This window comes from Ambystoma mexicanum, chromosome 8 (genome assembly GCF_040938575.1).
Source record: "Ambystoma mexicanum isolate Mex_15411 chromosome 8, UKY_AmexF1_1, whole genome shotgun sequence".
Lineage (NCBI taxonomy): Eukaryota > Metazoa > Chordata > Amphibia > Caudata > Ambystomatidae > Ambystoma > Ambystoma mexicanum.
The window spans coordinates 436,683,390-436,709,779 of record NC_090929.1 but is presented as its reverse complement, the minus strand read 5'-3'; the positions used below and the strand labels follow the sequence as shown (position 1 = coordinate 436,709,779).

Genomic DNA, 26,390 nt, shown 5'->3' with positions numbered 1-26,390 from the left:
TAATGAATAATGGTCTTGGTGTTCTTTCCACCCTCATGCATGGTCATCCTCTTGGTATCCCTGGAGGCCAAAGAAAGCCAGGACTTCGAGTAAGTGATTGGCCAAGACAGTCTTCTTCTTGGCATCTCCAATATTATAAGAGCAGTGCCATGGGAAGCCTTGAGAAATTAGACGTGTGGCTTAGGGAAGCTGCAGGTCGAGGTATGGGTTGGATGTCCCACCAGATTAGCCCGCAGAAGATTCATATAGTAATGGAGCTTGCTCCAACCGCTATATTTCAGCCACGGTCCATATCCCCAACCTATTTCAAGCCTAAATGGGTCTAATACGATTCCGCTCTGGAAACCAAGGGGTATTCTATTTTGTAGTATGCTCCTGCGTGATAGATGAAGAATGGCACAGACCGTTTTTGGGCTATTGTATGTAGAGAATCAAGATGACCGTTTTCAGGGAGGTTTCATGGCCAGTCAGCCAGAGAGGGAAGGGCATTTACCATGCACCGGGATTCCTTTTGATTTGCACATTTAAAATCTACATGGTTTTGATTTGCGTGTCTACAGTCTTGGGATTTTATATTTGTCACAATGAATGATCTACTGTAGACCAGTTCTGCATGAATTCTTTCTAAAGTGACACGCAAGTGATTCTCCTTAAGTGGCTGTAGGGGTGCGGGGGCACATACATGTATATGTGAGGCTGATTTATAAATGCTACAAATCCATCTTCCACGCAACCATGTTAGTGGGCACGCAAAATGTCCGCCTTTTGGAGATTTCATCAAAACGCATTGTATTAACACCTGTACAGGCCAGAACCCTATGTGAGATGGACATCAACATTTTGTGCGACTTTGATAGAAAATGAAAAAAGCAACCGTTTCTGTTGGGGTTTGATCATGTGAACTACTGATCCCTTCTGTTTTTCTCAATATATTTTAGGCACAAACCAAAATGGCTAAATGTGTTTAGAGACCTTTGCGATTGTTTTAATAATATGGGAGCGGATTGTTAAAACACACTGGCATCGAAAGGGTTGAGTGGCACGAGTGATTATGATCCACACAAGAGTTTTCCTTTTCCCCTTCCAACAGATCATAGTCCTTGTGGTGTTAATGCATGCATGAAAATTACTTTTATTTTTTTTTATTATTCATCGAGCAGCCGGAATCCACTCACTTCAGATCTTTCCAGAGAACAAATGTCTAAGAATAGACGTTTAACAGAATCCATTCCCAATAATGAGAGCTGAAAAATGATTCATCCCAAAGGATGCGAGTGAAGTCATCCCTCGGAAGATGCTCTACTAATTCTTTCACCCTCCCTTTCTATGTATGGCCTCCATCTCACAAATGCTTCCCTTTCCACACACTGTGATCTTGTTTTGCTCCTTCTCTTTGTCAGGCCCCAGCCACTCTATTTATCTCTGCGTTTTACATGTCCCTTCTATCATTTGAATAGCTTTCATTCTCGCTATTTTCTATCTGCTTCCTTCACTGTCAGTATTTTTATCCACACTCTTATCACCTTGTCTCCATCCTTTGTGCTGCCTCCTTCCACTCTGACCTTTGTACCGCTACCCAGGGGAGTTGCTAGGTCTGGAAAAGACCCGGGGCTAAGCTGATGTCGGTACTGTTGGGACTGGGGGCTAGCTAGTCTTTTGGCTGTAGCTCCTGAGATTCTATCCGGGGCTACAACCAAAAGATCAGGGGCTATAGCCCCCTTAGCCCCCCCCCTAGCAACGCCCCTGCCGCTACCCCTTCTTACTTCCCCGTGCTTGCGTCCTAGCTGCATCATGCCATTCTTCTTGCCCCATCCTTCATTCTGTATCTTCTTCCATCATTTTGTCGTCAGTCATCCTTTCTTCTGGGTGTCTCCTTGAACCTCCTTTTTTTTTTTTTTTTTTTTTTCTCCTCCTTCCTGGAGAATCAATACTTCATTCCATGTTAGTGCCTCCTTGCATCCCTCCACTCTTTGCACCTTCTTCCACTCTACCTTCATAGTGTGTGCCATCTTCTGCTCCTCCTGTCTTTGTAACTCATTCTCTGCCTTATACTCTGTACTCCTTTATTCTCTACCTTCTCTACTTCTATTATCTGTACTGTCGGCTTCTTCTTCGCATCCTCTTTACCTTCTTTTGCCATCCATTCTTTGTACTGCCTATATTTCTTTCTTCACTCTTCTGCACCATTTTTCACGTAGCAGTCTTACATGCCTCTTGTCCTCTGTCCAACTTGTGCCTTCATTCCTCAATGCTCCATGACTCCTTTGTTCCTCTTTCCTCTAGACTTCCATCCTTCCTTCTCCCCTTGTCTAGCTGCTTCCTCACCTCAATACTACATGTGCCCTATTATCGCTCATTTGTCTCCCTCCTATCTCCCCTTCGTCCTGTGCAGCTTTCCTGCCACCCTCTGTATGGGTTTCCTTACTATTTCTGCACCTCTTATCTGTCCACCAATCGCTGTACTACCTTTTCTTCATTCTAAGCACACTGCCTTTCTTCCACCCTCTGCACCTTCTTCCTTACCTCTATCCTCGCCTCGTTCTTCTGTGCCCACTTCCTCCCCCATCCTCTGTGCTGCTGTCTTGATCTCCTCCTCTTCGTCCCTTCCTTCACGTCTTTTTTTTCCCCCCATAATCAGTAGTTCCTTTCATACTCTGCCAACCACTACCTGCCGACTTCTGTTTTCTCTACTTCCATTTCTCGTCTCTTAAAATCCATTGATAACGCTATTCCTGTCTTTGAAGTTCGGGGGGAAGGGGGGTGGAGGGTGCTTTATTTTGGGCCCTGGCATGTCGCTTTCCAGTACTTAACATCCCACCTCTTTCTAACCACTTCAGTTATATTTGTTTTTTTTTATCTATACTGGCGGCTATTAAGACAGTTTCTCATTCATAGCAAGTATTGCAGCGATGCAAAACCGCAACCAGCATTCTCGGGACGAAGGGTATTGCGCTATATCAAAAAAGAAATTCGACATTAAGGCAGGGTACCTAAAAGGAAAAGAGCTGAAAAGGGGCATAGGTTTAGAGGAATTAGAGGGCAGTGAACATAAGTGTCATGGGAAAAGAGCTATTCGGGTTACACTATTCTAGGTACCACCACCAACAAGTTAGATCACACTTGTGTCCAAGTAAAGACATAAGATAACTGGCAAAACAGACATCCATTCATTATGACGGACGGAGGGAGGGAGGGTGGGTTGCTGCCTCAATATTCTGGTCAGATTGCAACTTCTAAAGAAAAGAAACGCCAGTGTTTGTTTCAGCTAAATGTGAACACTTTTTTAATCTGGCAGGGAACCAAATCGAAGTCCCGATGCTCCAGTCCATCACTTTTTCTCCGACTCCCTACCATACCCCAGCATCTGCCGCCTCTTCTCGCTGGATGATGGATAGAAGTCTGTGAACATCAAGACCTGTTGAGCATCTATATCGAGCTTGCCATGTCTTGTAAATGTATGCAGCAGTTCCTCCTTGCTGTACTTCCCCCACCACTTCTTACTGGGTTAGTTTTGTGGGGTGATAGTTGGTGCGATTTGGGAATATGAAACGACTTCCCATTGGCTAGATTACCCCCTTTATTATCTAAAGAAGACTGCTGGACTGGGACCAAATCCTCTGGTTTAAGTGCAGCTAGAATCCCATATATTCTCACTTTCTTCATATGGCGAAATTTCACATTTCCTTTGAAGGAAATATGAAACTGGAGAAACGCATAGTCTTCCACGTTCCCTTAAATTTCCAAGTTTACACTGTCAAACCTATTCTCCAAACCATCATTGCGGATAAAAGTGGCAGCCATCTCCCTTTTTGTACCCTTCAAGTGATGCCCTTAGTGCTCCCCCGTGACAGTAACTGATTTGTCCACTATAGCCACTGACCTTTGTAAATTTGGTACTGTCCCTATTGCTTCTTGAAAGCCTTTTGCTATGTTGGGCAGTTGCTGCTCCTTCCCCTCCGTGTTGTCTTTCAGCAGGCAGGTGGGGGGAAGTTGTGGACTTATAAATGCGCCACCAGTAAATCTGGGCTGGTAAACCAGCAACATGGCCCGGACGCACACCTGAGGTACGTGCAATGCTCTGTAGCAGTCCAGAACTCTATTCTGTTAACAGCTCTGTTTAGCTACAGGAAGGGATTCCATGCGCCTCTCCTAGCGACTCATTACTTGTATGTTGAAATGGCACTGATGCTGGCCACCCAGTGCTCCAGACAAGATTTTGAGGTGGGAGTATTTTATTCCCCATTTATTAACTTTGAGAGTAAATGTGATTTGAAGAGAGTAAAAATGACTTTTCTCCTTGGCAAGAGAGTAAAATGTATGTGACATCCAGCCGACGTGTGCATAAACTGTATGGAAATCATTACTTTGCAGCAGCTTTCTGTGCTGTGACAGAATACACCTTACATTATTTCTCTAAGGTCTGGACACTTGATCTCTCCTGTATATATTTAAATGTTGAAAACACAAAAACCTAGGCAATTACATAGTAAAGCAAGCATGAATTGTATTGTGTGTTTTGAGGTTCGATAGCGAAATTGTCTTTTGATGTTTAATGAAAGTCCTAATTTCCTGGAGCTATTACTACCTAATGGTGTGCCAATGTTATGATAAACCAGTGCAGAGAGGCAAGGACTCGAGCTAAATTCTATATCTAATCTCATGGTCAAATGGTTATTTATTTAGTGCTTTTGGCAAAAAGCTGTACATGGAACTTAATCACAATTATCACCAAACTGAAGTCCATACTCCTTTATCGACCTTGAAAGTTGGCCTTGCCGGGATTCAAACCTGCAACCTACAGATCACGCACAGATCGCAGCAACGAGTGCTCAACCGGCGCAGATATCTTATTGGCTAACATTCTTCAGACGTCGGCTAACTGAGTATCGACTGAGGTATAATAATCACAGTGCCTAGATGTTGAGCGAACCATGTATGAAGTGCTACATAAAGTTAAATACCTATCTGGATTATAACTGGGACAGGTTTTGCTGAGTTTCTATTTCAATCACAAATGTAACTTTCATTTGTTGAACAGCGCTTGCACTTCCTGGGGAGTCAGGTTTTGGATGTCTTAATTGTAGTCTTGAAGATTTGAGAGGCTAGAACACGTGTGATTGGTGTAATGCCATCACTCACCCATGAGCAAAGACTCTGCCACTGACCATTTATAGTAATGTACCCCATTGACTGCAAGGTTGAATGGATGTAAACCAGACTGTGCCTAGTCGCCACTTTACACACTATTTGTTTAGATTTAGAGTGCCTATTAAATTATAAGTGTAAAAATGATCTGCACAGGAACTCTGAAAAGTACAATTGTGGAATACTGGTTTGCTTTCACTAGGGAAAAAAGCAGAATTTGTTACAAAATATTGTTTCTCAATTGCAACTTAGTTTTCCATCTTATTAATTTTACAATCCTAAAATGCTAGGAAAATAAATATGCACATTGCTTTTGTTTGCTCCATGAGCAGCAACAAAGCAAAAGCTGAATGGAAATAAACCATTCCTTTTTATTACACTTTGCAGTTTCTTTTTTTTTTAAAGGCTTCAGAGAAATACATTCTGTTTCAGAGGCTTTTATCCATGGCTTGCAATTACATCCATGTAGATAACCATCAAAAGAAGCCTTCTGGTTTCTGTCAAGTAACCTGACCTTTGCACTGCCCTCTGCTGTAAACCTCTTTGTAAATGTACACAGGAAAATAATAAGGCTGTCGAATTTACAAGATTTTCATGTGCCATCTTCTAATTTGTTCTCCTGCTTGTGTCACTCCTAGAATGATGGCATACTTCTACAGTCGAGTGAGATTTTGGGTGGGGGTGTGGATCCCTCCCAGCATTATGTGGCAAACACACTAAACAAATTGCAGTAAAATAATCTGTGGTGATAAAATGCATGAAGAAACACATTGAACTGCCTGCAAGTCTTGCAAAAATCCCCAAATCCAGTCTTCCTCAGTTCTGATACAATTTAAGAGCACAACTCAAGCAGGGAGGTACCAGGTCTAGGACTGTGTCGATTGAATCTTAGATGGTGAGACATTGGCTACTTGCAAAGATTATGACATTAAAAACTGTCCATTTGCTAGGAGTACAGAAGATTCATGCCCAGGTTCTATTCTGATCGCTCCGAGGACTACGATTGGACAAATGAATTTATAAACCTCTTTGATCATTGGGGGTGAACGGAGCTTGATGTCTCTGTGCCTGGAGGAAAACCTAAAAAGCTAAAACGTGACCTCTACTTTACCAAGGTCCAAGATGACTTCCTTTTTGTTTAGCTTGTTGTGAGCTTCTGTCTGCTTTTCCTCAGATTTCTCTGCGCTCCAGAATGGTGCTGCCATTGATGATATTCAAATCCTCATCTCTCAAGTGAGCCACACCAGCAGGCTCGATCTCCTATCCATGATGAACCACTGCTTAATCCACCACAACCTGCAGTCCCTGAAATTGAGTGTCACCAGAGTAGCTATATTACAGATGCCTGAATGTTCCTCAGCACTACAGGGATGTCTTTAAAGAAGCAATAATGTCTTTACTATATTATTGTATGCTTTAATGGAGGAGGTTCTACTTTTGGTGCCTAGGCAGAGGGGTGGATCAAATGACGTGTCAAGAAAAAACTGTCTTCCCTGATCTTTCCTCGCCAACATCTGGCTTGTTTCATCCATAAAGGTACATCTAGCAGCTATTAAAATTTACAGGAAATGCCCTGGTCGGGAATCTTTCTTTCCCATACTGGTGATGAAGGTTTTTTTTAGATGGGGTTTAAAGAGCTTGATCCTACAATCTGACAACCCTCTTACACATAGTATTTGTTAAATTAATGTGTCTTGCGATTGATACAATTCACAAATCTGAGTTTAGCCACCTTTCCTGGAAGGTCGCTGTCCTAGAGTCTATAATATACTATTGGCCAGGAGGCTTGGTGAAATTCTGGCCTTCTATATTCAGGAACCTTGCATGGTATTAAACAACTTTTATTTACTTATTGAAGATGGAAATTACTTCGGCAGAATGTTGTGTACAAAGGATCTATTTATGGCTGTAGCAATTTCTGTGCTACGTGCTGTTCATGAAGCCAGGTTCAATTTGTGAATAAATGTATCTTGATTGTGATGGGGGGAGGGGACTTGGACAGGCAATGGTGACCGTACAAGACTGACGTTTGGATAGATAGATCGAAGTTCTCACATACTGACAACTAGCTAAGGAATATGATGGTTCTTCAGAAATTGTACTTCTTGCCTTCCAAATGTTGGTTTCCTGTTTCCACATTAATAACACCATTTTGTTGTATTTTCCAAACCTGGGTACCCTGACTAAGAGGACTCTTTATTCCCTAGATGAGAACAGAACATGCCAATGTTATCTGGAAAGACTAAGGACATTAGTCGATTAAGACCACTTTTTGTCAATTGTGGAGCAGTTGCAGCAGGATTCACAACCACTAAGGAATGCCATGCCAAATGAATCATCTATTGCATTACTCTATTAGCAGAATTTTAATATGCCCTTTCTAGAGAAACCTACAGTTCGTGCTACATGTCTTAACGTGACTATTGCCAATTTCCTAGTGCCCCCCCCGCAGTCATTTCCTTGATGACCATCTTCTCTCTCATTCCTCTCAACCTAGGTGCATCCAAACATCTCTAAACTCAATTCTCTCCTCTTCTAAACCCTCTTCCATCGCCTCTCCATTTTCTGTTAACTAGCTAGTTCTCTTATTTGCTTCAGAAATGTCTAACTTTCAAAATACACTCACAATTTATCTTCACCCGCCACCTGCTCACTTTCCTCCACCACCTCTAGCATCCTCTCCTGTGACAATGTCTCCCTTTGCCCCCTCTAACGCTGATGAGATTCTTGACCTTCTCAGGGGTAACCCTTGATGTGCCCGCATCAACCTTTTATCCCATACATAAAGAAACTCCTAGCGCCCAGAGTTGGTCCATATCTATCTTCACTCTTCAACTCCTCTCTTGACAGTGCCACTTTTCTATCCTCGTACATGTCTATTACTGTCATCCCTAGCCTTAAGAAACATGGTCTAGAACCTAACTGTCCTGCCAACTTTCGTCCTGTCTCTCTTCTGCCTCGTTATTCCAAAATACTAGAGTGTGTAATTTTCAACCGACTCACTGAATTCCTTGACGCACACAACCTCTGGGATCCTCTTCAATCTGGCTTCCAACCTCTGACTATATTGAGTCGGCTCTTCTCAATGTCGGTAACTACATCTCTTCGGCTCGTCAAGCTAACTTTTCATATATTCCTAATCTTCTTGACCTCTGCTGCCTTTTTGATACCATTGTGGACAAGGCCCTTGCTTGGTTTGCTTCATATCGTGCCCCAGACACTTCCAGTTGTCTTGGAACAGCCGTACCTCCCTGCACACTCCTTTACTGTTGATGTTCCCCAAAGGTCAGTTCTGGGCCCACTTCTCTTCACTAGGGTTCCTACTCCTTGCTTTTGGTGACTGGAGATGCCGGCCCTGGTTTGTCTTGCTTCATGACAAAAGGATAAAAAGGCCCATTCCTATATGTTTACTTCATGCCTACCCTGATACATGGATTATGCGATTGGCCCTAGGAAATTCAGGGTTCGATATGTTCCTTTATGCCTCTGGACCCAGTCCTATTTCAGGTTTTTGCAGATTATTTTATTTAGATATATGGGGCTGCATCATGTTGATGTTAGTTTCCCCCTGTATGCTTGAAATCACTTCACCCACTGCTCTAGTCTGACGTTTGGTGGCCATACATGCGTGGCTCTCGAAGTGTCTCGTCAACACTCTTCGCATTTTCCCTTTGTCCTCTCATCAGCCACCTTTATGCAGTGTATTCTTGAATCTGTCCTTTCTGACAGTTGGGTGGGCGTCTCCAGAATATTTCTTGGTGATTAGCAGGGGGCGAATAGATGTTGTCTGGCCATCAAACTGCCCCTTTTCAGGGACATGCTTGGGCATGTTTTGAGTCCATCACACAATCATGCTCTAATTTTAGTAGTGCCTGTTAATTTCTAGAAACTGCCCTCACTGAGGAAAATGCTTGTTACCAGCTGTGACAATGTCAGTAACCTGCCCTTGCCACAAGGGAATGGGAGCACGTCTCAGCCTCGGGTGGAAGCCCTACCAGGGTGGAAGCCAGAGCCAGTCCTGCAATCAATGTAGTGGACTGCTATGGTCACATGCTGGCAGGCCAGTGCATGAGAGGTTGGCAGGGCTTAAACCCCATCAAATGCATTTTGCTGTATGTAACACCTCACAGGTGTTACATACAGCAAGGCAGGGCCAGAGGGAGCAGGAACATGGACCAATGGCAGAAGGAGTGGAAGTATAGGCATGGACACTGGCGGGAGGAAGGTGTGGGTTGTGTGACGAATCAAGGGAGTTTAGTCACCTCTCACTGAAGGGGAGCCACCCCCTTTGGGACTAAGGAGGTGAGCATGCTATCACTAACACCCCATAGGTGACAAGAGTAAGTGGGACCCCTTTGGAGATGACTTCTCCTCGGGGGACAGAGAAACCTTAGAGATTTGTCACCATCCATTTTCCTCAGTCAAACACCTTTATGGGGTTTACAGGAGCTTAGAAGCGTGTTAACAATGGCTAGTTTGGCTTCTGACTCAAACTTAATTTCATGCTATTTAGGGAAAATAGCCAAATGACAGAAAAACCAGCCTCCCGAAGTCATGTCAAGTGAAGAACCAATCGGGAAGGAGTATCCACAGTTGTCCAGTCATAGTTTCGTTTCAACATACAAAAGTTCCGAATATAAAGATTCGAATGCAAACGTTTGAATGCATTTTCTTCATGTTTTATTTAAGTTTCGTATAGAACAAAACACTTTTTTTTTAAAAAGGAAACAGCGGGTTAGGGGGGATCCGGAACCCCCCATTTAAAAAAAAAAAAAAAAAAAAATGCATTCAAAACTTTTCTTTTCAGTGCTTTTGTGTCAGAATTTTTGTATGTTGGAACTTTGTCGGAACTATCACTATGAACCGTATCCACATACAACTTTTACGCTGCAGCACACATTGAGATGAGAGACACACTAAGAGACCGAAGATCAGATGGGGTGTCGCTTTCATAGGTTTGCACTAGGCGAGTGCAACGTGGCCCAGCCGGCGAGAAACCAGACGTAGGGGGTGGCTGCTTGAGCGCGAACGGAAAACCTTTGCGGGCTGAGGCAAAGCCCACAAGAGGAATCGCCCACAAGCTCCCACACAGAGCCAGCGGGAACCAGGAAGAGATGCTCACCACTGTGGAGTTCAGTTTAGGAGTCTCCTAAGCGGCTCTGCTGCAAGACAAAAGGCAGTCAGCCTACATATCCCTCTCAGGGAGCAGCGCTTGTCAGATGCATGTAAGCAATGGCTTCTGTGGAACTAAAGGTGAGTGACAAAACCAGAGAGCGAAGCCTCGGTCTGTGGAAGAAACAAAGTCCCAGAGTGTGGAAAGCCCTGGTGTGGGGAGAGAAAAAGAAAGAAGACCCGATGTGGGAGAGGAACAGAGTAACCCTAGAATGGGGCGAGAAACTGAGAGCATCCCCAGTGTGGGGGAGGGATGCCCCGGAGTGGAGAAACAAGACAGATAGAAGACCAATCTGGGTGATAGTACTGAGGAGCCCAGGGTGAAAAATGACCAAGAGCGAGCCCCAGAGGGGGAGAGGAAGAGACTGAAAGAACCCCAGAAGGCAGGAAAGGGGAAATATGAATGTTTCACTAAAGGGAGAAGAACTACGAGACGCATATGTTTCACGGAGACCCGGCTGGGATCTGAGGGAGACATTCAAGCCGTATACGAAGTATGTGTTGTGGACTGTGAGCATAGGCAAGGGCCTATGGTAAAGAGAAACCAGGGTGGGGGTCCGAAGACATTTGCCACTCCTTTCCCTTAAGCAAGGCCCAAGAGTATGTCTTGGTTGTTTATATGCATGTCTTTTTGAGCAGTATTGAGAGAAGGTAGATTAGAAAAGGATTTCTGGACAGAGGACTTCATTTATGTTGGGCCATCTTGACAGACTGATGAGCACCCCTTGTTACATTTGTTTGTATAGAGTAGGGCTTTGTATTGGGATGGGGAAAGATTAGGTCTTGTTGAATCACAAGAGGAAATGCACCTTTTGATAATCCTGCCTGCTCGTCGGTCTCCTGATTCTGACCTACCACAGTTTGGGTAAGGTCAGAGGAAGAGGAGGCAGCAGACCAAGAAACCAGCACGAGGAAGAAGATTGGTGGATTGGAGTGTGGAGATGATTTTTATTTTTAAAGGGGGGGGGGGAGGGGTGTTGGTTGGTGAGAGCAAGTAGTATTGTGTGGTGAGTGTGCATGAAAGGCTAGTGAGAGAATGTTAAAGATTTGAGTAAGTGTGACGTGATTGAGAGAGTAAAAGGATTGTGACTGGCAATGAAGGTGGGGTAGACCAGGGTGCTGCAGTGTGTAGTGTGGAGCAAGAACCTCGAATGGTGGATGCTAGTAGTCGGAGTGTGAGAGCGGAGGGAACGAGAAGGAAGACGTGGAGTAGGAGAAAAGATGGGAGGATGGGGTTCGTAATTGAGGGGAGCTGGGAGTTATTTAGCTATTCTTTGTAGCCTAGAAGAGCCTGGTTACACCAATAGCTTTCAGGAGCCACTTTTGACTCCTCGTGCCAATTGATGTTGAACAAACATACCTTTTTGAAATTACTCTGTGTTTGGTACAATCTATAAATATGCATCGGGACAGAGTTGCATGATATTTAAAGCATCAGGGGTCCTTCATAATGGGCAACATGTTATGTTTTCATCTGGTGCTCCTGCTCACCAGTTCATGCCGGATTCCCAGGAGCAGCTTTTAGCTCCTGCTTATCCAGTCTTCATTTCGATCCCTGGTGGAGTTGTGGGTGAAGGAGAGTCGTGAAAGGAGAACATCAGACAGAGGAACATGTGGGCATTCTAGTAAGGTCGAGTTGGGCAACATGTTTGTAAGGCAAACCCTATAATGCTTTTTACTCCACTAACCAAATTGGGTATGATATTTTATTTATGGGCAGTCTACGAATTCCCTGAAGGAACTTTAACAGATAAGGAAGGTATTGACCTTTAGGTGCGCCCTCCTAGTAAAGTCAGAACTTCGACAGTAGGGAGAAACCAGCTCTACATACTTAACGGGGGAAAAGGGATGCCTGAGTTATGGAGGAATTGTGTTTTTAGTGGAGAGACAGTGAGACAGAGACGGCCCTAGTGCACAAGTAAAAACCCTTGGAAGTGTTTAGGAGCTGGAGTGTTCTTGGAGCCACATGTGGTACAGGCAATAGTATGTTTCCGTTTGTTTCTATCGGCATTCTGTCTGATCCATTGCTAATGACTATTCATGCACCCCTACTACCACAGTTGCATACTGTCTACGTCCACACGCTTGTATCTTGGCAATTGTTATTCAGTGTGTTTCTTTCTTCAGATTGCCCATCCTATCACCTTTTGTCGTTCTCCTTTCTTCCACAGACCACGGTCTGGTTACCTCGGGCAGGGCCACAATACATCACTTTATAACCCGATGTTGTAAACCCGATTTGACCGATACTGATGAAACTTGTGCTTTGCGCTCAGGTTTGATCTACCTCAGAGTTGGCCTCATTGTAAGGCTAGAAAGTCATAGGATTCGATCAAAGGAAAAGATTGTGGAATGTTTGCGATTAGTCAATTACAGTATTAACACCAGCATGGTTTTTGCCTCTACCTTACATTGTCAAAATTATCATTATGTCCCCAGATTGGATCCATTCATAACTAGTGTGGCAGTTCCAGCAATACGTTCATACTACACATTAAGGTTTTATTTTTAGGTTTTACTATCCTTGCTTTCAGTACTTTCTCAATTTACTTTTTTCCAATTCGAAGTGCCTTGGTTTACTTTAATCTACTCTGTAGCATAAGAATTGTTGTAGCACTGCACTGTCTTAGTTCAAAGAAACGGGTATGGTCTGTATATTGCACGTTTTTAAATATTAATTACGTTTCTATGTAAACCCAGAATCGTTGCTTCTGAAGAATGAGGTCTTGATTGACCGATGTAGTTTTAATGATTGGACTGGATGATCAAGAATTTTGTGAAGGGGAGGAATGATGGATGTTCTCTTGGATTTTGGGGAAGTCTTTGGTACTGTTTCAGACCCAGCGGGTCCATAAACAAGCTTAGCAGCCTTGAGATGGTCACAAAGGGCTGAATAGTGTGCTGCAAAGATTGCATTGTGACAGAAGAAAGATAACAAGTGGTGCATAGTATACAAGTTGCATTATGTTTGGGTGCATTTGATTGATGGCGCTATGGGCTGATGAGACATGGGTTATATTATTGAAGGCGTCCCAGTGAGGTATATTTGTTCAGGTGCTGCATTGAGTGTCGTCTTCTAGTATTAGTAGTGATGTCCTGTTTTGGATGATGTGTACTTGCTTTAATATTGCAGTGTAGGTGATCTTGCAGCGGATGCTGTTATGTGTGAAGTGTGGTTTTGGTCCTTCTTTGAATACCACATTTTAGTTAGCAGAGGTGGTGTCCTATCTTGTTGGAGAGTGCTTTGATTCGTTCTTACAATGAGGGTTACATTATAGCATTTAGTTGTTATATTGAATCGTTTATAGAGCGCTCGGACGCCAATATAGACTTCTTACTAGTGCAAGAAAAGACAGCAGTAATGTTTTCTCAGGCACTCGGAGGGGAGCAAGGTTTTCAGCTGTTTGCGGCATGTCAGATGGTTCCCAGTCAGATGAAGGCATTTTGGCAAGGAGTCCACTGAATACCAGCACGACCACAAACTCTTTGTAACATTTGCAGCTTATTTTTGTTGGTTGGAATCTCAGCTGAAGGTATAGCCAGGTTGGTACATTTGGCTAGGACTGGGGAAATGGACACACGGGACTTTTAATAACCAGCGACTTTGCTCCTGTGTTTGAAGACCTTGGGAGACTGCATTACAGAAGTGGGAAGTTGATAAGACTTGATGAAGTTTGATTTCAAGAAGGGTTGTATACTGCATTTTATTGACAGTCCAGCTAAATTTAACCGTACTCATCACATGTGACCAGCAGTTGCAGAGGCCCATATTGTCGGCACAAAACTCTGCAGCAGTTTCTGCCCGCCCACCCCCACCCCTCTTCCCCACATACCGAACTTCCCATATCCATTGATGTGCATTTAGGCGCTTCTTCTGGATGGTGGTATCCAAGATCCTTGCTCCTAACTCTGCTATATGTGTCCACCGTATATTGGAAAACTTCAACGGCACGGATATATGGTGGTATCCTTATTTATTTATTCTTGCTTTAGTCCTGCATTGAGTGTTGGATTGCAGTGCTGGTATCCGGTCCCCGTGAGGTGCACTTCTATTATCCTTGCTCTTAAGGGCAGCTTTTTAGTATTTTTCTATTAGTTTATCCCGAGCCTTAAAAGCCTAGTTTACTATTTTTCTCTAGTTTTATGCACATTTTAAGTGGGATAGTAATCAGGACCTTATTTCAGATACATTACAAGTTGCGTTGATAAACTGAATCACGGAGAGAAAGGCTCTTCTTGGCACAGAATGCTAATGTGGGCCTAAGCAACAAAAGTAGGCCGCTTCCTTTATAAAGAGAGCACACTTGTGCCACCGTGCAAATCTCTGCCCGTGCAAGCACAGATCATTGAGTTAACGTGACCGCGCTGCATTTGGAAACTGGGAGCCTCAGGCTGCGGCTGTGGTCGTGTGCCCCTGCCTTACACGTGCTCCGATAACGGATTGGGGGTCCTGATCGACGAGCGTTATTGTTTCTGTGGGCTATCGTCCTGTTTTGGGATGTGTGCAGATGGAGGCCCTTCTGGGGTCGTTGGGAGGGAGGTCAGTGGAAGAGAGGGTATGCAAAAAGAAATTGCTGGCAGAGCATATTCCCAGAAGAGAAACTCTGCTTATTAATTTTCCAGTAGCTGAAACGTGACCCTCACGCCACCCCTCTCTGTGGCTGGGGTGTGAAATAAGAGCGCTGTTGGAGTCGGGCCTTCTTTCCCCTGTGTGCCTTGGAATCCTCGTCCAGTAGAGTGCTCCTTTCACTCCCGTTTCCTTCGCCATGCCTTCATTCACTATTTTGTGGATGTTTTTCCAAAAGTAATGATGTCAAATTATACGGGAACTATACACGATGTTTGTTGGGCGTTTAGAGTAGAGCCATATTTTTTAGCAACGCAATTAAGTAAACCTATTATGTAAAGAAATGCGCCATCTTTACAATGACTTTTTTTTAGAACCGATAGCCTTTAAAGCGCACATAGGACCACCCCAATGTTTGGTTTCACAGTGCAAATGCCACTCTTTCCAGACATGGATTCCAGCATGGTGCACAGCGCCATGAGTTGATTGAAAGCATTGTGCTATTTTTGGAGATGTGAGGACCCTCTATTGGGGTCTCCACTCCCCTTAAGACGCAGGTGCACAACTAGCTCTGCCAGGGGGCGGACTGTACCTTACAAGCTCCTGCAGTGAGTGTGCCAGACTATTCATAGTTTGTGGGCCACATTACCATGCTCACCAGCACTGGTGTTAGCACACAGTATTGCGAAACGCAGATGAAAAGCTGGTTTGGTCCTGGGTTTGAACATAGAATCTACATTGTGAGCCTGCCTGCCTTGTCCCCCCTGCAGAAAGAACCAACAGTGAGCTACTATTTCCACATGTGAACTAGAGCTGTCTACATCGCAGGCCCAAGAAGGAAGAAGGGGTGGTGATCAGGTGTCCAGAGATCAATAAATCTGCCACGTGATAATCTGCAGCTTTTAGTCCACTCTCTCCTTTGCTTTTGACTAGGTCAGATTTTGCTGCAGAATTATATTAATTTATTTAAATTCTTGGTGACACGCCACATCGCCGTATGCCTCAAGGCGCACATAATGAAGCTACATGGTGGAGGGAGAGGGGGAGATTCAAGGCGCACAGAATTGAGCTACAAGGTGGGGGATTGTATGCACGTTTTGTTTGATGAGGAATTGGTGTGCACAAACTAAATAGACTGGCCTCTCCAGAAGGGGTTCAATAATCAGTCCTGTTTTACTCTGCTTTCAGCTCTTTGATGGGAAGCAGCAAACATGGTTGGAGATTAAGGAAGTAAAGTAGAGGTTCTGCTGTGTAACCATAAGGATACAATTGGGGGAATCACCCATTGAAAGCATTAGGAAACCGAGGCACCTGGCTCAGTCTGCATTGTCTTGCTCCCCCATGGGGAAAAGGGGTGATGGGGGAGAAAGTGTAAGTGGAGACAGCAATGAGCACTTGTGCTGGAAGCAGGAGGACTCGACTTTGTTCAGTAAGAGCAGAAGACGAGCTAAGCTACAGGTAATTACAGGGTGGCAGTCAGAACTAGTTGGACGGTCAACGCTTCCTGCAGGGAGCCTGATCCCTGGCCACTGGGGAGCCCCCTCCCCTAGCCCCCCACCTACTATCCCCACTGACTGCAGCCCTCAGACAAATTGGGCTGGGCCAGAGATCCTTGACCCACAACCACTGCCCATTGATTCATGATGTCAAAGGGTCTGGTAGCAGGGGCGAGGGGGCATGACTGGATTGGCTATGTCGTCGGGACATGAGACTGAAACAAGTCTTTCGTCAACATGAGCTGCCAAGAGACAATTTATCCACATTATTGGTACGCTCTTGGCTCTGTGCAGACAGTATATGCCTAATAAGTACATGTACGTAGTCTATGCGCTGGGCCAGTAGAGGGGGAAGCAATATTCATGTGCAACTGCATGTGCTTTTGTAATGAAGCGTGGCCCACTTAGTTTTCTATTGCTTGAAGTGGCCACATTTCATTATGAAACTAACAGGCCGTATCTTGTGCCACTAAGAGTGTACTGGCATGGGGCGTCTTGCCTTGAGGGGTCAGCAGAGGAATTTACATGTTGTGCTCACTGTAGCTTCTTTCAGAGCCTGTCAACTGCCATGGAGGCTTGCTTTCGTGATAAAGTGCTACTTTGTGCCCGGTTCAAACATAAATGCTGCTGGCTTTCATCACTTTCTAGACGCTGTTCCCTCTGGCACCAAAACGCACACCAGTGTTCCATTCCCATCCCATGTGGACTGACCAAGTGGATTGGTTTGCCGCAACCTACGTTGCTTTTCTAGAATGCTGACATCTTTGTGTGTATTAAGAAGGTCCGGCTAGTGTGGTGCTCATTTGATGCATCCCGATTTAAGTATAGACCATATAATTTATTCCACTTGTGAATGTCGTTTCTCAACATAGGTGTCACTCAATTCCACTGTATTGAATTCTTTGTTAGATTTAACTCTAAAGCACTTCTTGTTCTCCTGATTTGGAACATGTGGTTTCTCATTTTGTCACAGTGAGGGGGCATATTGTCCATATGTCAATGGTTCTCAGTGCTCTAAAGTGCAATTCCAAGCATTGTGCCCAATATGGAGTGTTACTTGAATTGGGACCTTACTTTAATATAGACCACATCTACAAATTACATTGAAAGTGTGGAAGACTAGAAAAAAGCCACAATTTGAGAATTGGTTGTTAGACCTGCTAGTAATTTCACTTTTTGAGAAATATCGGTCAACCAGACTTCCTCAAGAGGAGGAATACATGGAAAGATGGGGAAACTTTAATGATTTGTATGGGTAATTGTAGGTTGGTCATTGAAATGCTGATGATTAACTTGGAGGTTAGATGTTTATGGGAGGGGGGAGGGTTTATGTTTGTCTTGTGATTTGTGTAGTTTTATGTTTTCTTATTTACTGAGTGTAAAGGGTGGGTATGAAATATGTTTGTGATTTGATATTTTATTTTTGGTAGATTAACTTCACATTTTATACTCACTTATGTACTGTGATGTTTATTGAATAATGCTAAATAAAGAGAATAAAAAACAAGAAAAAACAAATTTCAATTGAAAACCGCCCTCTTCAGAAAGTCTCTTGCATTAGGAAATTGGTGGCCTTCTGACTCCTTGGCACTCTGCCTGCCTTGCACTCAGACCTCTTGGGTTCTCCAAGCAGCACTTACATTTTTTATTTTTTCACCCTCCTCTGAATCATTGATTGTTCATGCACCATTTTCATTGTATATGTTTTTTATATATTGGACACTCGCCCCTTCTGGACTTAAGTGATCTAAATGTTTCCAAAGCCTGTCAAAAATCTGAAATTCCCTTACCCCTCCTCTTTGGGATGCTAAGAAGTGACTGTTGTGGTAAAACTCCAATAAATAAAAGCAACTAAAACTCTTGGCAGTTCAACATTAGCTTTTTTGATTGATACTGTGATCTTAATCAGCAGAAGGTTACACACTGGTGGCATTGGTAGTCCAAGGATTGAATGCCCTTCTGCAGAGGGCAGAGGTGTTGCTGCGGGTCCAGGGGGATGGGGGGGGGGGGGGGGTTTATAGCCTCAGATCTTTTGGTTGTAGCCCCGGATAGAAGCTCAGGGTCTACAATCAAAAGGCTAGCTAGCCCGGAGTCCCGACATTAGTGTAGCCCCGGATCTTTTCCAGACCTAGCAACAACCCTGCCTTTCTGTATGTGTGCAGGATATATCTGTGTAAAATGCAGAGCAAGATCGAAGACTGCCATATTCAACTAGTGTTTCAGTTATTTTCTTTTTACCCCTTGAATCATGATTATCTTGCAGTATGTAGTGGCTGGGGCAGCCTGTAGAGTGGTCTGCAACCTATGTAACATGCCAATCTCACTTTTGTACGACTGCTTGTAGATCTTCAGTTCGGTTGTACTGCCTCTTAATTTGCACATACAATTGATTGGCTCTGAAAGTGTAATATGTTGCTTCTGCATGATTTATTTCTCGAGTTTCTGTATTCATGTAATATTAGCCCATTGCTTCTTGTGGACTGCATGAGTGTCTACGAGTATCAAATGGGTGTCTAGTTATCAGGTTAACCATAGCATTCAGATGACATTGAGGACTCTTTAATGAATAATAGTTTCCCCTGGCTGTTAAGTATTTATTAATTTCTTCATTTTTTTGGGGCCTTTGTTGTTTTTTTTTTTTAGCTCACCTTAAAGTGCTAAGGTGGGCGGAGCCTACAATGATCCCCTATGGGAATTCAGGACGAACATAGACTCCTTTTAGCATATAAAATTACAATAAACACATTTTTCAAATTCAGCAATGCAAGCCATGTTTAGGAATGTGGCTTGGCCCAAGTTAAGGAGCCTGGAATAAGGTTAGAGTGTTTAATGCTAAGCTTTGGAACAATGATGTGGAAAGATTGGCGGTCACAGCGAGAGCACCGCTGTGGAGCAGTCCAGAGTCCTATCTGAGATCATAGATATGGGAAAATCTGAGATATGTGTACCAAGAAAAGGAATTCTTACCTATTGGCACAAGCATGAGCTATCCAAGGGATCGGAGCCCAATTTGTTCTATTTCCAGTTGTATCCAATGTGATTTACTGATACTGTGGGTTTCGAAAGTGATCGTGCTAGCTACTAAAATGTCTGTGCTGTGGTTCTAACTTTTTATGTGCTTCATTGGTCCGAGTCGACAAAGGTAGACCCAAAATGCTCTTAGAAAACTTATTTTATAACACTTGGAGGAGAGAAGAGTTATATTTCCGACCCCTGCACCATATTGTGCAGTTGATTTGAATTTGTCTCATAGGCTCTAAGAAGTGCTTTTGCTGACTGAGCCTTACATTTCATAGAAAAGGAGTGGGTTCCCCCTATTGCCTGTGACATCTTAGCAGCATAGTTAGCCACATGTAAATGACCACTGGGAGCATCTGACAAAGTAACTCCCAAATAATTCAATCAGAGACTCTGGAAATCTTCTCTCCATTAGATTTAAAAATAAAAAATAAAAGATTAATAACGTTTGGATTGTGACCCGAGAGCCAGTACAGTAGATTTTTGGACATTGTTCTTTAGGGCCAATGTCAAATTGAAAAAGTAAAATCCTGGCCAGGAAAACCAAGACCGAAGTGCTGCAGCACTTGGATGAGGGGGAATGCGAGACTCCAATCGGATTTTAGTGACTGTTTAAGGAAAAGTGATGATTTTATTTTAAGAAGTGAAGAGCTGTAAATTACACATTTAATTTGTTTGAGAATCTGTTCTTGAATTAAAGCAACATGATAAGTGAAGTCACGGTTATGATGGAAGCAGAGCTTCAGGTGCAAAATAAGCAAAAGGTGCATTCTGATGGATCTCAATGGGGGATTATAGAGATCGGAAATCCTAACGTTGCTGGGACTTATGAAAAGGTAGTGGGAGCTGGCAGACAGGATGCAAGAGAGATGTACATGGATGGAATATGTGAAGGAGCAGAAGAACTGGTCTGTTTGGTTCATAAATGTGATTGGTTTCTCTCTTGTTTTAGGTTAGCCGGCACCAAAGAATTATACTGACTTGACACTAGAGGCTTGTCAAGATGTCTGGAGCCTCTGTAAAGGTAGCCGTGCGGGTGCGGCCCTTCAACACACGAGAGACCAGCAAAGATTCCAAATGTATCATCCAGATGCAAGGCAACTCTACCAGTAAGTGTGCCCCCCCCCCCTTATTGCTACTTTTGCTGTGGTACCCGTCTGTTACTCCTTCGTCAAACATTTGCCTCACCCGGATAAATAGTGTGGTGGGTCTTTATGCCCTGGTATCAGTCAATTATCTGTAGGTCTTGGAACACTTTTTCTAACCATCTGCAGTGGATCCATAAATGCTCCCCCTGCGCCACCACTTCCAGTCTTCCCTCCTTATCGTCCTTCACCCCAACCCCCACTGCAGCTCTTCTCCTTCCCAGGGGTTTGATTAATTTGAGCTTTGCTGGGTTGCATCCTCTTGCACTCATGCGTCCAGCTGATGCTCAGCGGTCTCCGGAGACAGGAGACGCCCTGGCAATGAGCAAATGTGTGTTCTGAGCATACTCTTAGATAGTTGAATTGCATTTAAAGGATATTTGCTATCCTAGTAGCTTTTAAAAGAGTAAAGAGACCGAAAATGATAGCTGAAATGCTTGGGTTCAAAATCAAATCTCGTTGTATAAAGATCGTTTTACTGTTTCTGTTAAAATAGAAAAGTGCATGCATTAAAGTGGGGCAAAATACAAATGATGCAAAAGACGAAACCGTATATGAGAGTAAGAGACTATTTAAAAGTAAGTGCAGGGCAAATGCACAGTTGGACATGCTTGGTTCGTGCTCGAAACACTCGAACACTAACAAGTCTTAGGTGCGCTCGCACTCTGCTGTGGAAGATGGGGTTTATCGTATCAAAAGGCAGTCTTAAAGTGTGCATGTTGCCCATTTCAGCCCTAAAATAAATCCTTTTGTTAAGCATGTTTCGTGAATGGGGCAATGCACTTTGTATATTCTCTCTCAAGCTGAGGGACATTGGAGCATGTTTTAAATTTGTATTCATTTCATTTAGCCTCTACGGGGAATGCCAATGATCTTCTAAATATATAAAGTTGTTTTAGGAAGGAAACCACCTTTCACAGCCATTGTTTTGCTCCCTTTCCTTTGCAACAGCTTGTCCTGCTTGTTGGCAGCAGCCGGCCTGGTGAAAACACTCACACAGGGGATTTCACTTTAAGCTGCCCCCGAACCCCTTCATCCCCACCACCTCCCCCCAATAACCGTATTTATATGATGGTTGCAAACAACCTTTAACAGTAGTTGGACACACCACGATTGTTTCCTGTTTAGGGAACTTGCATCCAACGAGTGCCTTTGACCTTCATGATATGTGATATTTGTAGATCACCTAACTGCCATGGCCTCAAACCGATTGAGGCTGCCTGGGAGTTTGGCAGACCATAGCTTGAACATCCATGATAAACCGTGTATTGCTTTGAAGAGAAATACATTACGTCATGTAGATTTAAGATTGCATGCAGGTGCTAATTTTTTGGAGGTGATGACTAGTACCGTAAAATCAGATCTAGAAATGTTTGTATGTGATGTGCAGTGTGATTTGCTAGATCAGTGAATATGTGGTTGTTGGCATGAAGACTGCATTTGTCATGGGATTCCACCACTTAAATGTGGCTCACACAGTGTGTATAAACACACATTTTTGTCCTTGTTACAACTGATTCCAGAGTGCTCTGAAAAAGTTAATATGAACCGTTTGGTCTGACATTTGAAGGAAATGACTTGTTCAACCTAGTTGACTTTGTAACTGTGGTGTTCACATCCATCTATGTTCAGTAGACCTTGGGCTGCTCTTAGCTGGGCGGGGAGTACAATAGGAAAATAGTAGCTCCACCATCTCATGACAAATAAAGTCAATTACATACATATGTTGGCTGTCTTGAGTACATTTGAGGATGTTTAACCAATGTTATGCAACTTAGTTGGTAAAGGGAACCCCAATTTAGGCCGACCTGCATCGAGATGAAGCTTGTGTCGAGCATTAGTTCCTAGTGGAGATAGATGAGCATTGCCACAGTAACCTTGTGGTGACTCCAAAAACGTGACTTGGGCCTTTGGCTGACTGGTTTGCATTGGGTAAGAGCTATGTTCTAACTAACTTGTGCTGATTTTTGATAGTTTGAAAACTTTTTTGCCACAACCACATACTTCCTTTTGGCTTAATACTATGCATGCACTGAGAATCGATGCCAAGCAAAAGACCAGTATCTCAAGCTGCCATCCAGTTAAGTCCCTGGCTATAAGCAGCCTTAGCTATGTAATATGTTTTTGTGTAACGCTTTATGTACATTCCTGTGACTTTTAAGTGCGTTAATAGTAGCTGTTCTTATTACCCAACTTACTGATCTCGGAAGAATTAAAACTGTCAGCCCTATCAGTATTTAAACTTGTAAAGTGCAGGATGGCCCCATGTCAGAGGTGAGCAATTGCCCTGTTCAGCTGTCCAACCGAACATAGGTAAGCAGGATTATTTGCCAAGCACTGTACCGAAATCTGCAGTTATTTTTCTGTGTTGTGCGTGTCGTCTTTCCACTCCTATTTCGGTACACTCGGCCACCCAATAATGAGGACACCTTAGCTTGTAATGCTACAGTGCTTCCCCCCTTTCCCATGGTTTTGGATAAACTGTTCACAAATAAAGTGTTTTAGACGGGACAGCTATGTGGTTCCTCTGCTTTCACAGATATCTGCATTAAAAACTGTGCTTTCTGGCATTTGACAGGCTTTGGCCCAATTATCCAAAGATTGGTGTTGTGCACCAGGAAGACCCCGCCTAACAATGGAAATTGAGGGACACTCATTTTTTCGTGCTGGAACCGAATCATCAGTACAGTTGGCGCTTAGTACCCTCTCTTAGGGCAACAGAAGAACCAAGATGTCTTCCTTTCTTGCTTAAAATGTCAGGAACAATGATTTCTTGTTACACCTTTCTGTAGTGGGCAAGGGATCAGATGGACTTCATCGGTCTGTCGGACATCTAGCTATGGGCGCACAAAAATCTAAATGAGGAAAATGTCAACAAAAAAATGCTATTCTTGCACTGTTTCTATCTGGTCACATCTGAGCCAATAGATACAGCTATAGTTTTGCTCATGATCCATGATGCTGACTCCTTCAGAAGACTTCATTTTTAGAGCAACAATTTGATATTATTGTACTTAACTTTTCTTTATAATGAGATTTTGATTATCGTGTATTTAGAAGAAAACCAAAAAGGACAACTTCCATTCCAACAAATTTCCTTAGGGTTTGGGGTAGATGGTTACGGGGGACAAGGCGGTCAATAGATTTGGTTAAGTCAAAAATCTCTGCTTTGCAGCGTAATTTATCTTAGCAGTGGGAATGTTACCAAACAGCAGTAGCCACCTTAACTCTTGCTTGTTAAATCTACTCGAGGGCGAAAAGGACTCTGACGACATAAAATAGTGCATAACATGATCTATCTTGCTATTGTTTGCTTGGATACATGAGCCATTGCTGCCATAGTAGTGTAAGAAAAAAACAAACTAGTTAGTTTCACATGCTTAGTTTTGTCTGTGATGCATATCTATCAATGAATCTTCATTTGAGGGGTGTCACCTGCCCTGGACTCAGTTAATGGTCACGGCAAGCCTCCTACCCCTCCATCGACTCATGAGTTCTCAACCACCAAAAATATTGCATTTTACCTGTTTTCAAGTCTCACCAGGTTGAGAGCTATAGCAATACCTTAATTCTTATTTGATGCCCAGTCTACGTAAACACTATTGTGAGGGGGAACAGGTTTTCTTGGAAATCCAACAGTCGTCTTTAGATAAGGGGTGTATCAGTCACTTTTGCACCCTAAAAATTGGCAAATGGTCCCAAAAAAATTAAACTGACACGTATGAGCTTGTCCCCCTTCTTTCATTCACACAGCTCGATGGTACGTTAATACCTGTAGTAGATGTAGTAGTGCCACAGGAAGACCTTGCGATTACTGCCTGATCCAAAGAAGTAAATATGTATCTTTTTTTTAATGTGCCTGAATAACTAAATGCAAAGAAATATTTCTTACAAAAACATCTATTTTATCTTTAAAACATATGTTTACTCTCTAATAAAATGCTCCCATTGGGAAGGGGACTTACTCTTTTACTTTTTAAAAATCATTGTACACCCAACCTTAAATGGGGAGTAAAATTCTGCCACTTGGAAATCTTATCTGGAGGACTGCTAACACTGTTTTAGAAAATAAAGAGCAATAATCTCCATAAAAATCAAGATGTGCCCACCTTAAGAGGGTTGCAATCCCACTAAAAATATTGGTAAAGTTATGGCAATCGGGAAAACAAATTTCCAAGAAATGTATTTTGTTTTATTAAAAATATTTTGATCACAAACAAAGCATAATAAAACTAAACAAAACAGGCTACAGTAATTGCCCACTTAGGTTCTACAATATGGTGATAAATAGCATTGCACCCATATTTAAAAATAAACTCCAAGCCCAGATAGAGGTGAAAAGACACCTAAACAGAATTATTTGCTCATCCCAAAGCCAGGACTTCAGCTCTTTCCCATATAGGAAGAATTCAGTAATTTGGCACACACAGAGGGTACAGTTCCATCAAATCACTATACACCCTGAGCAGGAACCCTTCAGAGAAAAGAATGCACTGAACATGATGTTCTCAACTCAAAACTCTCCCTCAAGCCATCCAGATCTGTGTTGCCAAACAGCTAGGGTTGTAATCATCAGTGGCTTTGTTTATGCATAAAACTTTAGATTGTGGCACCACACAGAGCTCCCAGGCCACTATAGCAATGATGAAGGTATAAACACGGTTGCATCGGAAGATCAACGCGTTGCAGCTCTCCAACCCAGCACTGAAGTGAGAACCATTTAAATGCCCATGGTGTGGTTAGTTTTGTTGGGGGTGGGGGGTGCTATGGATGGCGGCAGCAGTGACCAAGATTGTCAAATCTGCTTGCCATTGTTTCCAGGAGCGCAGTCCTATGCATGGCAAAGGGACCCTTTTCTGATGGAAAAAGCGTGCAAGGAGTTTGGCCTGGTCCAACAGGAGGAGAAAAAGGACTGTTTTCTTTTTGACCATATGGGCAAGAGTAGACGCTCAATATTCTCAATACCCATTCTAGACCATGTCTGGAAAGAAGGTGTCCAAACCATGCATCACCCATTTTCTGAGCCGGCTGTCAAAGGCCGCATTGAAAAGAAATTTAAAGCACCAGACTCTACACCAAAGTGTCTTTCGGCTCAACCTACACCGGACTCGGTGGTGTCGTCGTCGGCGGCGACGACGAGAAAAGCAAAGGCCCAGCATAAATGCTCTACCCCTCCAGATAATGAGGCGAGGCGCCAAGACGTGTTTGGTAAGAAGGTTCTTTCTGTGGGGGCCTCAACGGTGAAAGCAGCTAACTCCCTGGCGATTGTGGCCAGATATGACAGGGAGATGTGGCACAGACTGGCACCTATCCTGGACCACCTCCCGGAAGAACATCGAAGAACGGCGATGTCCCTGGTTCGAGAAGGCGAAGAGGCATCGAATCATGCTATTAACATAGCGGTGGACCTGGCAGATTCGGGTTTTAAACAAATAAATAACGGAGTTGTTCTAAGACGCCAGGCTTGGCTTAAGTGCACCAACTTCAGACCCGAAGTACAGTATAAAGTTTTGGACATGCCATTCGAAGGTGATCTTCTTTTCGGAGAAAAGGTGGACGAGGCCTTGAAGGGCATGAAGGAGGACTCGGATACAGCACGCTCGTTGGGTTCTCTCCAGAGTGGTAAGCCCTTTCGTTCTTTTCGTCCCTTTAGAGGAGCATCTGGAAACGCAAGATTCTCAGCTACCAAGGATAGATCTTTTGGTAGATCAGCGTATCCTTCCCAAAGATATAGACGCGCCTCGCAGACCTCAAGCCGGCGCAGAAACTTCCAGTCTTCCAAGAGACGACCAACTTATTCGTCGTCGACGAGCAAACAGAAAGACCAGCAATGACGGGAAGCGTGCC

General features: G+C 43.5%; 1 protein-coding gene across 25 annotated transcripts in view; it reads left to right on the top strand.

Annotated features, from left to right (window-relative positions):
* The window catches only part of KIF1B (kinesin family member 1B), a 2,119,562-nt gene that overhangs the window by 37,701 nt on the left and 2,055,471 nt on the right, over positions 1 to 26,390 (top strand). For 24 of the 25 annotated variants that reach the window (XM_069609971.1, XM_069609973.1, XM_069609984.1 and 21 more), the window contains exon 2: positions 20,351 to 20,507. In XM_069609971.1, the coding sequence (XP_069466072.1) occupies positions 20,402 to 20,507 (106 nt within the window). In that variant the 5' untranslated portion in view covers positions 20,351 to 20,401. The remainder of the gene's footprint in view (positions 1 to 20,350; positions 20,508 to 26,390) is intronic. The other variant, XM_069609972.1, reaches the window with a different exon arrangement.